The sequence below is a fragment of the Anomaloglossus baeobatrachus genome, chromosome 5, assembly GCF_048569485.1.
Source record: "Anomaloglossus baeobatrachus isolate aAnoBae1 chromosome 5, aAnoBae1.hap1, whole genome shotgun sequence".
In the NCBI taxonomy this organism is placed as follows: Eukaryota; Metazoa; Chordata; class Amphibia; order Anura; family Aromobatidae; genus Anomaloglossus; species Anomaloglossus baeobatrachus.
This window is the reverse complement of record NC_134357.1, coordinates 316,853,395-316,868,876: the sequence shown is the minus strand read 5'-3', so window position 1 is coordinate 316,868,876 and position 15,482 is coordinate 316,853,395. Positions and strand designations below refer to the sequence as shown.

Sequence of the window (15,482 nt, the reverse complement as noted above, 5' to 3'; positions counted from 1 at the left end):
ACCTTACAAGCGTCCGCTGGAACCCTGGGATCTTAACAGGGTGCTAACGGCTCTTCAGAAACCACCTTTCGAGCCGCTGCGGGATGTCTCTCTATCACGTCTTTCGCAGAAGGTGGCCTTTCTAGTGGCAGTCACATCACTCCGGAGAGTGTCTGAGCTTGCAGCGCTGTCATGCAAAGCCCCCTTCCTGGTGTTTCACCAGGATAAGGTGGTTCTGCGTCCGGTCCCGGAATTTCTCCCTAAGGTGGTATCCCCTTTTCATCTCAATCAGGATATCTCCTTGCCTTCATTTTGCCCTAATCCAATTCACCAATGTGAAAAGGATTTGCACTCTTTGGATCTGGTGAGAGCACTCCGGCTCTACGTGTCTCGCACGGCGCCCCTGCGTTGTTCAGATGCGCTCTTTGTCCTTGTCGCTGGCCAGCGTAAGGGTTCGCAGGCTTCCAAGTCAACCTTGGCTCGGTGGATCAAGGAACCGATTCTCGAAGCCTACCGTACTTCTGGGCTTCCGCTTCCTTCAGGGCTGAAAGCCCATTCTACCAGAGCCGTAGGTGCGTCCTGGGTATTGCGGCACCGGGCGACGGCTCAGCAGGTGTGTCAGGCATCTACGTGGTCTAGTCTGCACACTTTCACGAAACACTATCAAGTGCATACCTATGCTTCGGCAGACGCCAGTCTAGGTAGGCGAGTCCTTCAGGCGGCGGTTGCCCACCTGTAAGAGGGGGCCGTTTTTTCGGCTCTTGTTTATTGAGGTATTCTTTTACCCACCCAGGGACTGCTCTTGGACGTCCCAATTGTCTGGGTCTCCCAATGGAGCAACAAAGAAGAAGGGAATTTTGTTTACTTACCGTAAATTCCTTTTCTTCTAGCTCCTATTGGGAGACCCAGCACCCACCCCTGTGCCCTTCGGGCTGGTTGTTCTTTTGTGTACACATGTTGTTCATGTTGAATTGTTCTTTTGGTTCATGGTTTTCAGTTCTCCGAACATCCTTCGGATTGAATTTACCCTAGACCAATTTATAAGTTTTCTCCTTCCTGCTTTTGCACCAAAACTGAGGAGCCCGTGATCCACGGGAGGGTGTATAGGCAGAGGGGAGGGGTTACACTTTTTAAAGTGTAATACTTTGTGTGGCCTCCGGAGGCAGAAGCTATACACCCAATTGTCTGGGTCTCCCAATAGGAGCTAGAAGAAAAGGAATTTACGGTAAGTAAACAAAATTCCCTTCTTTTTTGCTCAATTATACTTTGGTACCTTAGTCTAATTTTATTTTTACGCAATTGAAGACTAATCTGCAACTTTGTGAAATAGTCATATGACTTTTTGCTGTAAAAAGGCACAAGAAATATATAAAAGGCAAAAAAATTAAAAAACATCTTTGATGTTGAGCAATATTCAGCAACTCTATTTTGAAGGATTTGGAGCAAAAAACGATAACGAACACCAAATGTTTCATTTAATAGGAATAGGTTGAGGAAATGTTGTTTGTGCAGTTTCTTCCTATGCCTTCACATTATAAATACCGTATATTAATATATTTTTAATGAAAAAGGACTGTATACTAGTGGAGAAGAAGTGACAGCTATGAACCACTATCATCTTTATTTCCAGGAAAAATCTCTATCATGGATGAGAGTAACGTAAGTGACTTCCAGAGACGGCTGACAGATACTGAGATAGAAAACAAAGAGACGGAAGATTTCTTGTTGTCAGACAAAGATGTGTACAAAGAGTTACGGCTGCGAGGATACGACTATGGACCAACCTTCCAAGGAATTATTGAGTCCAATAGCAAAGGTGAGGCATTGGCTGGTTTCACCATTCAGTTACCCGAGCCCTAACTCCTAGTGTCTTCTGACCGGTGATATTGTCACTATTCATCCCAGTGCCCACTGTTCCTGTAGATAAAAGTGAAATAACATTTCTTTTATGTTTTCGGTTACTTTCTATTAATTTGTTTGGTTTTATAGGTGACCAGGGGAAATTGCTGTGGAATGATAATTGGGTGACCTTCCTGGACACCATGCTGCAGATGCTGGTTTTAGGGATAAACGGTCGCAGCCTCCGCTTACCCACAAGGATCCAGTCGGTTTACATTGACCCCGCAACACATGAGGAACGTGTATGCTTGTGTCCAGATGACAAAAAAGGTAACCATTTACATAGATATAATATCTGTTTCCTTACCGATCCATACAAAACTGTCTGATATCTTTAAGGTATACCAGCACAACGTTAGAAACAGATGTATATATGAATGAAGAGTGGAAAGATAAGGTGACAATTTAGGTCTTCAGATCAGTTTTAATCTAAGGGTCCATATATATAGTCTGCCTACTGGCATTAAAAAATCATGTCACCCTATGGACAAGCATTGGGTGATCACAGCAAAATAATTGTAAAACGAGCGTTTGTAACAACACAATTATTTTGCAGTGTTAATGCTTTTTAAGACTAGACAACCTGGGTATTAGAGGGGTTATATAATTGGAAAATCTCTATTCCATATGCCCTATTAGGGTGTTATACAATGAGCATCCTATATATGAGCCACTGCAAAGAGTAGAATCACAAGTTCTCCATCTGTCAGTTTGACGGAGCACACGTTACTGGGGAATGAGTGGCTGCAACAAGCCTCCTCGTTTATCACCAAGTTTATTGATCCAGGGTGATCTGTTTCATTTATGTGGGGAGTGTTTCCAAATTGGATAAGACTTTTAACCCTTTAGTGACGGAGCTAATTTTCACCTTAATGACCAGACCAAATTTTGCAATTCTGACCAGTGTCACTTCATGAGGTTATAACTCTGGAACGCTTCAACGGATCCCGGTGATTCGGAGATTTTTTTTTCGTCACATATTGGACTTCATGTTAGTACCAAATTTAGGACAATATTTTTTGTGTTTATTTATGAAAAAAATTGAATATTGGCAAAAATTTTGAAAATTTAGCAATTTTCAACTTTTGAATTTTTATACCGTTAAACCAGAGATTTCTGTGACACAAAATAGTTAATAAATAACATTTCCCACATGTCTACTTTACATCAGCACAATTTTGGAAACAAAATTTTTTTTTGTTAGGAAGTTAGAGGGGTTCAACGTTTATCAGCAATTTCTCATTTTTACATCAAAATTTACAAAACCAGTTTTTTAGGGACCACATCACATTTGAAGTGACTTCAATAGGCCTAGATGACAGAAAATACCCAAAAGTGACACCATTCTAAAAACTGCACCCCCCAAAGTACTCAAAACCACATTCAAGAAGTTTATTAACCCTTCAGGTGCTTCACATGAACAAAAGCAATGTGGAATGAAAAAAAGCAAAAATTAAATTTTACCTAAAAATGTTGCTCTAACCCAAATTTATTCACTTTTAGAAGAAATAACACAACAAAATGGACCTCAAAACTTGTTCCCCACTTTCTTATGAGCGCGCCGATACCCCACATGTGGTCAGAAACCTCTGTTTGGACAAATGGGAGGGCTCGGAACAAAAGGAGCAATATTTGAATTTTGGAAAGCAAATTTGGCTGAAATAGATTGCGGGCACCATGTTGCATTTACAGGTCCGCTAAGGTACCTAAACAGAAGAAATCCCTCACAAGTGACACCATTTTGGAAACTAGACCCCTCAAGGCTTCTATCTAGGGGTATAGTGAGCATTTTAGATCCACAGGTACTTCACAGATTTTGTTAACGTTACGTTGTCATATTGAAAATTTTAATAATTTTCTCAAAAATGTTGCTTTAGCATCAATTTTCTCACTTTTTCAAGAGGTAATTCCAAAAATTTGACCTCAAGGTTTGTTAACCACTTTTTTATGAGCGCGGTGATACCTCACATGTGGTCTGAAACCTTTGTTTGGACAAATGGGAGGGCTTGGAACGAAAGGAGCAATATTTGAATTTTAGAAAGGAAATTTGGCTGAAAAAGATTGCGGGCACCATGTCGCATTTGGAGGTCCCCTAAGGTACCTAAACAGCAGAAACCCCGCACAAGTGGCCCCATTTTGGAAACTAGGCCCCTCAAGGAATTTATCTAGATGTTTGGTGAGTACCCTGAACCCTCAGGTGCTTCACAGAATTTTATAACGTTGAGCCATGAAAAAAAAAAAATAAAATTTTACCACAAAATTGTTATTTCAACCAGGTAGCTTTTTTTTTTACAAGAGTAAAAGGAAAAAATTCAGCATAACATTTATTGTGCAATTTCTCCTGAGTTTGGCGATACCTTATATGTGGTGGAAATCAACTGTTTGGGCGCATGGCAGGGCTCGGAAGGGAAGGAGTGCCATTTGACTGCAAAATTGGCTGGAATCAATAGCGGACGCCAGGTTGCATTTGGAGAGCCCCTGAGGTGCCTAAACAGTGGAGGCCCCCCAAAAGTGACTCCATTCTGGAAACAAGACACCTCAAGGCTTTTATCAAGGTGTATAGTGAGCAGTTTCAATCCACGAGTACTTCACAGAATTTGATAAGCTTAGGTTGCCATATTGAAAATTTTCATTTTTTTCACAAAACTGTTGCTTTAGCATCAAATTTCTCACTTTTTCAAGAGACAACAACAAACCGTGGACCCCACAGGTTGTTATCCAATGTCTTATGAGCACAGGGATACCCCACATGTGGCCAAAAACCTCTGTTTGGATAAATGGGAGGGCTTGGAATGGAGGGAGCACCATTTGAATTCTGGAAAAGTTGAAATAAATTGCGCGCACCATGTCACATTAGCAGGGCCCCTTGGGTACCTATACATCAGAAAACCCCCACAAGTGACCCCATTTTGGAAACTGGATTTTATTCAGGAGTATAGTAAGCATTTTGAATCCACAGGTACTTCACAAAAATGTTGCTGTAGCAACAAATGTCTCACTGTTAGGCTCTGTGGCCATGATCCAGCGACACGGCGTCCAGTACACAGTGTCAGCCTCCTGCAGAGATGTGAGTGTTGTCCACGGGAGAACGCAGCTGCCCAAGCCCACGATTTGGGTTCAGGCCGCTGTGGAGCTCTATGCTACCTGCAGAGAACACTCATCTCCGCAGCATAAATTGACATGCTGAGGCTCGGGAAGCTGCGCCACAGGTCGGTTTATGCTGCGGAGAAAAGAAGCACATTGGGCATGGGATTTCTAAAAATCCTTCCACTGTGCTTCTACTGCACAACGCAGCGCTATGGACGCAGGGAAAACACTCTGCGCCCAAAACGCTGCAAACCCTGATTGTGGGCACACAGCGTAAAATGCTACAATGGATGAATGGATAGATGTCAAACAAATATAACGTCCCATTCCCCTGCATATTCTAAGCTGGCGACCTTTAGTGCCTTTCATGTGGCACTAAAGGGTGCCTAGCCTTGTATTTAGCCCCCCAAAAAATTAATAATTAAAATAAACGACGTGGGGTCCCCCCTATTTTTGATAGCCAGCTAGGGTAAAGCAGACAGCTGTAGCCTGCAAACCACAGCTGACAGCTTCACCTTGGCTGGTGATCAATTTGGAGGGCTCCCCAGGCGTTTTTTTAAAAAAAAAAAAAACGTGGGGTCCCCCCCAAATTAGATCACCAGCCAAGGTGAAGCGGACAGCTGGGGTCTGGTATTCTCAGGGTGGGAAGAGCCATGGTTATTGGACTCTTCCCAGCCTAAAAATAGCAGGCCGCAGCCGCCCCAGAAGTGGCGCATCCATTAGATGCGCCAATCCTGGCGCTTCGCCCCAGCTCATCCCGCGCCCTGGTGCGGTGGCAGACGGGGTAATATATGGGGTTGATACCAGCTGTAATGTCACCTGGCATCAAGCCCTGGGGTTAGTGATGTCACGGCATCTGAACAGATACCCGACATCACTAACCCAGTCAGTAATAGAAAAAAAAAAGACAAAAAAAAAATTTATTTGAAAAAACACTCCCCGAAACATTCCTCTTTTACCAATTTATTGAAAATAAAGAAATTCCGGTCGCTGTAATCCATTTTGGAGGTCCCTCGGCGACTCTGGATCTTCTAGAATATGGGGGGCACGTTCAGGGAACGTATCCCCCATTTTCTGGAAGAGCAAGCTCTCCATGAGCAGTGTGGGTGCAGTAATCTGAGAATACTGCACTCACACTGCCCCGGTCCAACCTAGGGCAGAGTGACCTGCAGTAACCTCATTCCAGAATATGAGGGGCACGCTCACAGAACGTACCCCCCATTTTCTGGAACAGCAGCCTCTCCATGTGAGGAGTGTGGCTGCAGATCACTGCACTCACCCTCCCCCGGTCCACAGTGGAGCCTGTGCATCAGCGACGTCAGCAGGATCCCTGCTTGCAGGGATCCAGCTGACAGCCGCTGTCTGCGCATGCGCCGCCAGCATTGAAGAAGGAGGCGGCGATCGCGGGCCCGGAGCGGCAGACAGGTAACGTATAACCGGGGGCTTGGGGGGGGGTGACGGGGGGTGACCTAGTGGGACCTGGGGACACCTTTCTGCCGCATGTGACGTGTCACATGCGGCAGAAAGAGCAGAATGAAGGCGGCCGCGCGCTGTGCGCCGCCATCTTCCACGCTCCGGAGGGGGGAGGGGGGTGGTGGCTCTGGAGAACCGGAGGGGGCTCCGGTGACCAGAGGGCTCCGGTGGACCGGAGGAGGGGTCAGGGGGAGGACATTTCCCTCCGATCTGAAATGTTTGATCATTTCAGATCGGAGGGAAATGACTGCAGAGCCGGCGCCGGCGGCAGTTTTCTGTGCGCTTCGGCGCCATTTTGGATGTCCGGTGGGGGTAGGGGTGGGGGTGGGGGGACTCTCCGGTACCGGGGGCTTTGGGGGCACTAGGGGGTTAGATTTCTTTCTCATCTGACATGTTTGATCATGTCAGATGAAAAAGAAATCAGTTTTACCGGCCATTTCTTTTTTTTTCATGTGTTCGTCGGTATACGGTGTATACCGCCGATCACATGATCGGGGTCCAAAAAAAACACCCCGATTCATAATCTGGGGGGTCTCAGCTACCCCCGTTAGCTGAAACCCCCGAGATTTTCGGTCGCTGGGGGGCGCTACAGGGTTTTTTCGGGCCGCCGCTTTAAAGCGGCGGAACAGAATAAGTACCCTGTTTTGCCGCCGCTTTAAGTCGTACGGCCGTCGTTATGAGGTTAAAAGGGTATTCCAGCCAGGAGCATTCATCACTATACATGGCTTAAGCCTGCTTTACATGCTGCAATATATCTTACATTGTGTCGGCGGGGTCACGTCGTAAGTGACGCACATCCGGCATCGTAAGGTACATTGTAGTGTGTAACAGGTACGTGCGTTTGCGATTGAACGTTAAAATGTTCATCGTATACACATCGTACCTGTCTCTAGAATTGCACGTCAGATTGTTCATCGTACCCGGGGTAGCACACATCGCAGTGTGTGACACCCCGGGAACAATGAACAGATCTTACCTACGTCCTGCGGCTCCCGGCCCACAATGCGGAAGGAAGGAGGTAGGCAGGATGTTTACGTCCAGCTCAGCTCCGCCCCTCCGCTTCTATTGGCCGGCTGCCGCGTGACGTCGATGTGACGCCGAACGTCCCTCCCACTCCAGGAAGTGGACGTTCGCCGCCCACATTGAGGTTGTATGGACGGGTAAGTACGTGTGACGGGGGTTAATCGTTTCTGTGGCACGTTCAACAAATTGAAAGTGCCACACATACGATGGGCGCTATCGTATACGAAATTGCAACGTGTAAAGCAGGCTTTAGATTTACTGATTCTGTGAATGTCTTGGATTTGGACTGATGCTCCAAGATACATGCTTGACCGCCATTCGATTTGGACTTCTAGCTATGGCATTTTAGGAAGTTGAGGATAAAGTGAACCTGTAAGGTGCAATATGCACCCAGAACCAGGAGCAGTTCTGGCTGCATATTGCTAATCCCTGCCTAACCGTCCCTGTATCTAGTGGCATACATAAAGAGATCTTTAGAAAAAGTATTTCTGAAGGTCCTTTATGACATGCTAGTGAGTGCAGGGACTAGTTGCAAGAGTGTTAGTTCCTGCGCTCATTCCGCCCTCTCAACACGCCCCTGTGGGTGTGCTACAATGCTAACATGCTATTCAATGCCCACTGCCAGCATCATCACCAGTGGTGACGAATGTACCTGTCCATTGCTACAGCCTCAGACTCTGGGCAGTACGTATGATCAATAGTTCCTGGCACTTCTGGTCATGAGAACTAGACCTCTCTGAAGCCGGGATATGTACATCTGGCTTCATAGTGCGCATGACCGGAAGTGCGATGGCTTGATCATGTGCACTGCCCAGCGTCTGAGGCTGTAGCAATAGACAGGTAAGTGCGTCACCACTGGTGATGATGCTGGCAGTGGGCATTGAATAGCATGTTAGCACACCACTGTGAGCATGCTACCATGCTAAGAGGGCAGAATGAGCGCAGCAACTAACGTCCTTACAACTAGTCCCTGGCCTCATTCGCATTTCATAAAGGATCTTTAGAAATACTTTTTCTAAAGATCTCTTTATCTATGCTACTAGATACAGGAACAGTTAGGCAGGGGTTAGAAATATGCATCCAGAACTGCTTGTGGTTCTGGGTGCATATTGCTCCTGACAGGTTCCCTTTAAGGGGCCCTTTGCACACTACGACATCGCAGGTGCGATGTCGGTGGGGTCAAATCGAAAGTCACCCACTTCCGGCGTCGCTCTCGACATCGTAGTGTGTAAATCGTTTTAACTATGATTACCGAGCGCAAAAGCGTCGGTATCGTATGATAGGTGTAGTGTCGGTCATTTTCATTATTTTGGCTGCTGCGACGGTACGATGTTGTTCCTTGTTCCTGCGGCAGCACACATCGCTGTGTAGGAAGTCGCAGGAGCGAGGAACATCTCCTACCTGCGTTCCGTCTAGAATGCCGAAGGAAGGAGGTTGGTGGGATGCTTACGTCCCGCTCATCTCCGTCCCTCCGCTTCTATTGGTCGCCTGCCGTGTAACGTCACTGTGACGCCACACGACCCGCCCCCTTAGGAAGGAGGCGGGTCACCGGCCAGAGCGACGTCGAAGGGCAGGTGAGTGCATGTGAAGCTGGCGTAGCGATAATGTTCGCTACGGCAGCTATCACCATGATATCGCAGCTGCGACGGGGCGGGGACTATCGCGCTCGGCATCGCAGCACTGGCTTGCGATGTCGTAGTGTGCAAAGGACCCCTAAGAAAAGGGACCCTCACCAACCAAACATCACCTGCCCAGTGTATAGGTGATAAATACTTCTGACTGAAATGCCCAACTGCACTTGCAACATCGTTTTGACCCCATGTCCATTCATCTGTTGCATGGTATGTACTTAGGACTGATTTTTGTTATAGTGTTAAAACACACAACATCTTCTTAATTGGTCATCCACACTATAAAAAAAAATCAAATCCATCTTGGTCAAAGCAATACAGACTGCCAGCTCACTAAAGTGTCAGGTTGTCAGGTCATAGAGCATATTAAACTCTCTGGAGACGTGGAGGGAGAAGGAGTGAGAAACCAAGCAGAAGTCAGAGATATCATGTGGCTTCTAGCTAGCTTCTTTTACTTCAAAGCTGGATTCACAGCTACAGTGATCAGTGAGGCTGAATAATGTCCTCCTTGATGTTGCTGCTTCGTTTTGGGAGTTCAGAGAAAAAAGAACAGGGATCCATCTCTCTACTTACTGTGTATGTGAAACATCATATCAGCTCATCTCCACTCACGAGATCAGATATAGTGAACATTGAAGTTACAACCTACAGAGGAGAAACATGAAGGATAAAAATCTTATTATAATAACCAGAAATGATCTTGTTATTCTTGTACAGATATATAAATGATTATTCTAAAAAATTACCTGAAATGAATGATACACTTTAAGAAAAATATGAATTTACCCATTCAAATAGAAATAGTAAAGAAATGTAAAATGATGTAAATGTCACAGATATAAACAACTGAGACTTCTTGTACTGTGGGGTACTATTTTCATTACATTTCTCCTCTGTGTATGTTTTGCTTAATACTTACAGTGTATTCCTATTATTTTAGCACTTCGTGTTCGTGTTCACAAATGTCTGGAAAAAATTACATCTGGAGGAGTGCAGATCTCTGGTCTCCATGCCACCACTGCTCCACGCCGCCAACAGCAGCAAACGCCACCTACTCTGGAGAGCTTTGTCTTTACCCCTTACATTGAAGAAAATTGTCTACGAGATGACAAAAACCTACATTCTCTTCTAGAGCAATGCACAGGTACTGATTTCTACAGTTACTTTTATTATTTATTATTATTATTTATTATAGCGCCATCAATTCCATGGCGCTTTACATGTGAAAGGGGTATACATAATAGGGACAAGTACAATAATCATAAACAATACAAGGCACAGACTGGTATAGGAGGATAGAGGTCCCTGCCTGCGAGGGCTCACAGTCTACAAGGGATAGGTGAGGATACAGTAGGTGAGGGTAGAGCTGGTTGTGCGGCGCTATATCAGACTGAGGGTTACGGCAGGTTGTAGGCTTGTCGGGAGAGGTGGGTCTTCAGGTTCCTTTTCAAGCTTGTCAAGGTAGGTGAGAGTTTGATATGTTGTGGCAGAGCATTCCAGAGAATGGGGGAGGCACGGGAGAAATCTTGGATGCGATGGTGGGAAGAGAAGATGAGAGGGGAGTAGAGAAGGAGATCATGTGATCTTTATTGTTAAAGCTTATGGTTTTTTATATACCTGTTGAAAAGTTTGTAAACTATCGTATATTTTATATGTCTCAATGTCCAGCAGTAAATCGTTCACATTAGATTAGGGCTGGGCAAAGTGTGGCCCACTGGCCACATCTGGCTCCCTGGCTATTACAGTCCTGCCTGTGGTTCAAAACAGTGGACCGCAGGCTGCTCCATGCCATGTGCCACCCAGCCACCGCTGCTGACTGCCACCCTATGTCACCACTAACCAGTGAATACACTGGTGGAGGAGTGGCTGCTAGCCCTTTCTTTCACCAATCAGCGTGTGAGACAGCAGCAGAGCAGCGGGGGAACTAGAAAGAGATGAGTATGTGTTTTTCTTTATCGTTCCTATGGGAGACCCAGACCATGGGTGTTTAGCTTCTGCCTCCGGAGGACACACAAAGTACTACACTTAAAAGTGTAGCTCCTCCCTCTGAGCTTATACACCCCCTGGAGAACCAGATCTAGCCAGTTTATCGCTTTGTGTTCAGGAGGCATACATCCACAAATGCATTCTCATCTGATTTTTTGATTTTTGGAAAGAGTTTGAAGAAAAGCGGGTCCAAGTCTGGACTCCCGGCATGTCCCTTCTCACCCCACTGTGTTGGCGGTGTTGTTAAGGTTGATTTACAAGGCTGGAGCCTTACATGCCGCGCTCCTTCACCATCCCTCCTGGGCTCTGGCTTGAAGTGGGAGCCAGCACGGTCTCCATGCTTGGCAGGAGACCGGTCTCCATCCGCAGCCCTTCAGGACCCTGCTGGACCGGAGCACTCATCCCCAGGGACTTGGAACCCTGCGTCTCAGCAAGCTAAGTACCTGAGACTTTTATATATTGGGGGTCCCTGTACTTTATTGTTGTGGGAGAGTGTGCTGAGTGTGTTTTATGACATTTCCGGTGGGTTCTCTGGCTGTCGCCGTTGGTGCATGCGCACCGGCCGCGCCGCTCAAATTTAGGCCCCGGCTTTGCCGGAGGCCTAGTTTCGGTTTCACTGCCCTCGCATGTCACTCATGCAGAGGGACAGGCTCGGCTTCGCCCGGCGGCCGTTCTGCACAGGGGAGGGATACTCCCCACTGCTGGGGCGTCCCTCCTCCCCTGCAGGTCTCTATAGCCCTCCAGTTCCCGCTCCTCAGGCAAGTCCCGCCCCCTCTCTTCGCTCCGGGACGCTCTGGTCCAAGACTGGTCTCAGTTTCGTCTGTCCTACGTGTTTCCCCCTCTAGCTCTCTTGCCCAGAGTCCTGCGCAAGATCAGAATGGAGGGCCGTCGAGTCATTCTCATTGCTCCGGACTGGCCCAGGCGAGCTTGGTACCCAGACCTGCTCCTTCTGTCCGTAGAGGTGCCGTGGCATCTTCCGGACGGTCCAGACCTTCTCTCACAAGGTCCGTTTTTCCGCCTGAATTCTGCGGCTCTCAAATTGACGGCGTGGCTCTTGAGTCCTGGATCTTGACGGCTTCTGGTATCCCTCCTGAAGTCATCTCCACTATGACTCGGGCCCGTAAGTCTTCCTCCGCCAAGATCTATCACAGGACTTGGAAAATTTTCCTGTCCTGGTGTCGCTCTTCCGGCCATCCTCCTTGGCCATTTTCCTTGCCGACCCTTCTGTCCTTTCTACAGTCCGGTCTGCAGCTGGGACTGTCCCTCAACTCTCTCAAGGGACAAGTCTCAGCTTTGTCAGTGCTGTTCCAGCGGCGTCTCGCCCGGCTGGCTCAGGTCATGCAGAGCGCGTCTCACATCATTTCGCCTTACCAGCGGACCTTGGATCCCTGGGACCTCAATTTGGTTCTCACGGTTTTGCAGAAACCCCCCTTTGAGCCTCTTAGGGAGGTTTCTTTGTTTCGGCTTTCACAGAAAGTGGTCTTTCTAGTGGCCATAACTTCCCTCAGGAGAGTCTCCGATTTGGTTGCGCTCTCTTCGGAGTCACCTTTTTTGGTTTTTCATCAAGACAAGGTGGTTCTCCGTCCGACTCCGGACTTTCTTCCTAAGGTGGTCTCTCCTTTCCACCTTAACCAGGACATTACCCTACCTTCCTTTTGTCCGGCTCCTGTTCATCGCTTTGAAAAAGCGCTGCATACTCGGGATCTGGTGCGTGCTCTCCGGATCTATCTGTCTCGCACCGCTGCTCTTAGGCGGTGCACTTCTCTTTTTGTGCTAACCACAGGTCGGCGCAAGGGCCTCTCTGCTTCTAAGCCGACCTTAGCCCGTTGGAGTAGGTCGACCATTTCGGACGCCTACCAGTGTTCTCAGGTGCCTCCCCCGCCGGGGATCAAGGCACACTCGACCAGAGCTGTCGGTGCCTCTTGGGCTTTCAGGCACCAGGCTACGGCTCAGCAAGTCTGTCAGGCTGCCACTTGGACTAGCCTGCATACCTTTTCGAAGCACTACCAAGTGCATGCTCATGCTTCGGCAGATGCGAGCTTGGGCAGACGCATCCTTCAGGTGGCTGTCGCCCATTTGTAAAGTTAGGTTCTGCCTACTTCTTAGTTTTTCTGTTTATTTCCCACCCATGGACTGCTTTGAGACGTCCCATGGTCTGGGTCTCCCATAGGAACGATAAAAAGAAAAAGAGAATTTCTTTGTCGCTCCATTGGGAGACCCAGACAATTGGGTGTATAGCTTCTGCCTCCGGAGGCCACACAAAGTATTACACTTTAAAAAGTGTAACCCCTCCCCTCTGCCTATACACCCTCCCGTGCATCACGGGCTCCTCAGTTTTATGCTTTGTGTGGAAGGAGGCACACATCCACTCATGCTCCCATTTTAGTCAGCAGCAGCTGCTGATTTTATCGGTTGGAAGAAAAGAGGACCCCTCCAGGGCCCCCGGCATGCTCCCTTCTCACCCCACTAAGTCGGCGGTGCTGTTAAGGTTGAGGTACCCATTGCGGGTACAGAGGCTGGAGCCACATGCCGTTTTCCTTCACCATCCCTTAGAGGCTCTGGGAGAAGTGGGATCCTAACCGGTCATCCATTCACTGGGACCGGGCTCCCTCTGCAGCCCCTGTGGGAATCTGCCGGACAGGAGACTTTGTATCCTCAGGGACAGGGCCCTGCATCTAAAGGTACTCTGTGTCCCCATGGGGACGGTGCATGGAGCGCTTGTTTCACAGACGCTGCAGCAGCTGCTGGTTTTGTGATGACCGGGACTTCCGCGCCGACCGCACCTGTTTGTCGGCCGCGGTATTAAATTTAGTCCCCGGCTTCATTGCGGCCTAGTACCATAACTCCCGCCCCCGGGCCTGCCAGTCAGGGGTAAGGGCGGGACGGTCGACCTGACGTTGGCAGTGAGGGCTGGAGCATACTTTAGGTTTCCTCCCCCCCCCCCCTCACTGATCACTGTGGGGCACCAGATTCCCGCACTTTACTAGTCGCCGCCCACGGCTCCCTCCTCCCCTGAGAGCTCCGGCAGCCATTTTTACACACATTCTGCCGGTGGAGGATTTCAGGAACGAGCTCTGCAGCTCTGGGAGACCTAAGGCAGGGAATCTGGTGGACACACACCGCTTTGGGCGGTCGGTAAGCCACACCGGTCACCCGGTGCTGGTCCCCCTAGGGTGCCGGAGTATATATATATATATATATTTGTATATATTTTCTCTGTTCGGCCGGGTTGTTTTGCTTTTGGCTATATACCCTCAGTGATCACTCTCCTAGGAGACAACAGCATGTCGTCCACAAGGAGCAAGGGCGCTAAGGCAAAGGGTTTTTTTGCAACCTGTACCTCTTGTGCAGCTATGTTACCTGCAGGTTCCACCTACCCTCACTGTGAGCAATGCTCGACCCCTGTTGCACTTGCTCAGCCGGAGCCTCGGGCACTAGTGGGCCCCTCGGCTCAGGCAGACCCTCCTGCTTCCCCTGTCCAAGCGGCAGGGACAGAGTTTGCAGTTTTTGCTGAGAAACTCTCTCAGTCGCTTTCACAATCCATGGCTCAGTCTATGGACAAATGGTCTGCCAAGCTACTAGAAGCCTTGCAGTCCAGACCGGTCCTTACACAGGCCCTGGGCACTGTTGGATCATCGCCTCCAGGCCCCTCTCGGTCTGCGCCGCAGCGTGCTCCCGGGGTGGCCCCTAGGTCTCACGTGGAGGACTCCGGCACGGACCACAGTTCCAGACCGGCTAAGCGGGCTCGCTGGGAATCTTCCCCGACTTCCTCACGCTGCTCGGGGTCTCAGCTTGAGGACTCTCTGGAGGATGAGGCGGACGTCGCAGCTCAGGGCTCTGACCCTGACGTTGCTCTCAATCTTGATACACCTGAAGGGGACGCCATAGTAAATGACCTTATAGCGTCCATCAACCAGGTGCTAGATCTTTCTCCCCCAACTCCACCTATAGAGGAGTCAGCTTCGCAGCAGGAGAAACACCAGTTTAGGTTTCCCAAACGTACACGGAGTGCGTTTTTCGATCACTCTAACTTCAGAGATGCTGTCCAGAAGCACAGAGCATTTCCGGACAAGCGCTTTACTAAGCGCCTTAATGACACACGTTACCCCTTCCCCTCTGACGTAGTTAAGGGTTGGGCTCAATGTCCCAAGGTGGATCCTCCAGTCTCTAGACTGGCGGCTAGATCTGTAGTATCAGTTGCAGATGGCTCATCGCTCAAGGATGCCACTGACAGGCAGATAGAGCTCCTAGTGAAATCCATCTATGAAGCCACAGGCGCGTCTTTTGCCCCGGCCTTTGCAGCCGTGTGGGCACTCCAAGCTATCTCAGCTTGTCTGTCTGAGATTAATGCGGTCACACGTACCTCTGCTCCGCAAGTTGCGTCTTTGACTTCTCAGGCGTCGG

The 15,482-nt window shown here is 48.6% G+C and overlaps 1 protein-coding gene across 1 annotated transcript in view; it reads left to right on the top strand.

Annotated features, from left to right (window-relative positions):
* Window positions 1-15,482, top strand: part of FASN (fatty acid synthase) — a 196,418-nt gene that overhangs the window by 91,450 nt on the left and 89,486 nt on the right. The window contains exons 19-21 of the mRNA XM_075349737.1: window positions 1,610-1,795; window positions 1,969-2,148; window positions 10,033-10,236. Of these exons, the coding sequence (XP_075205852.1) occupies window positions 1,610-1,795; window positions 1,969-2,148; window positions 10,033-10,236 (570 nt within the window). The remainder of the gene's footprint in view (window positions 1-1,609; window positions 1,796-1,968; window positions 2,149-10,032; window positions 10,237-15,482) is intronic.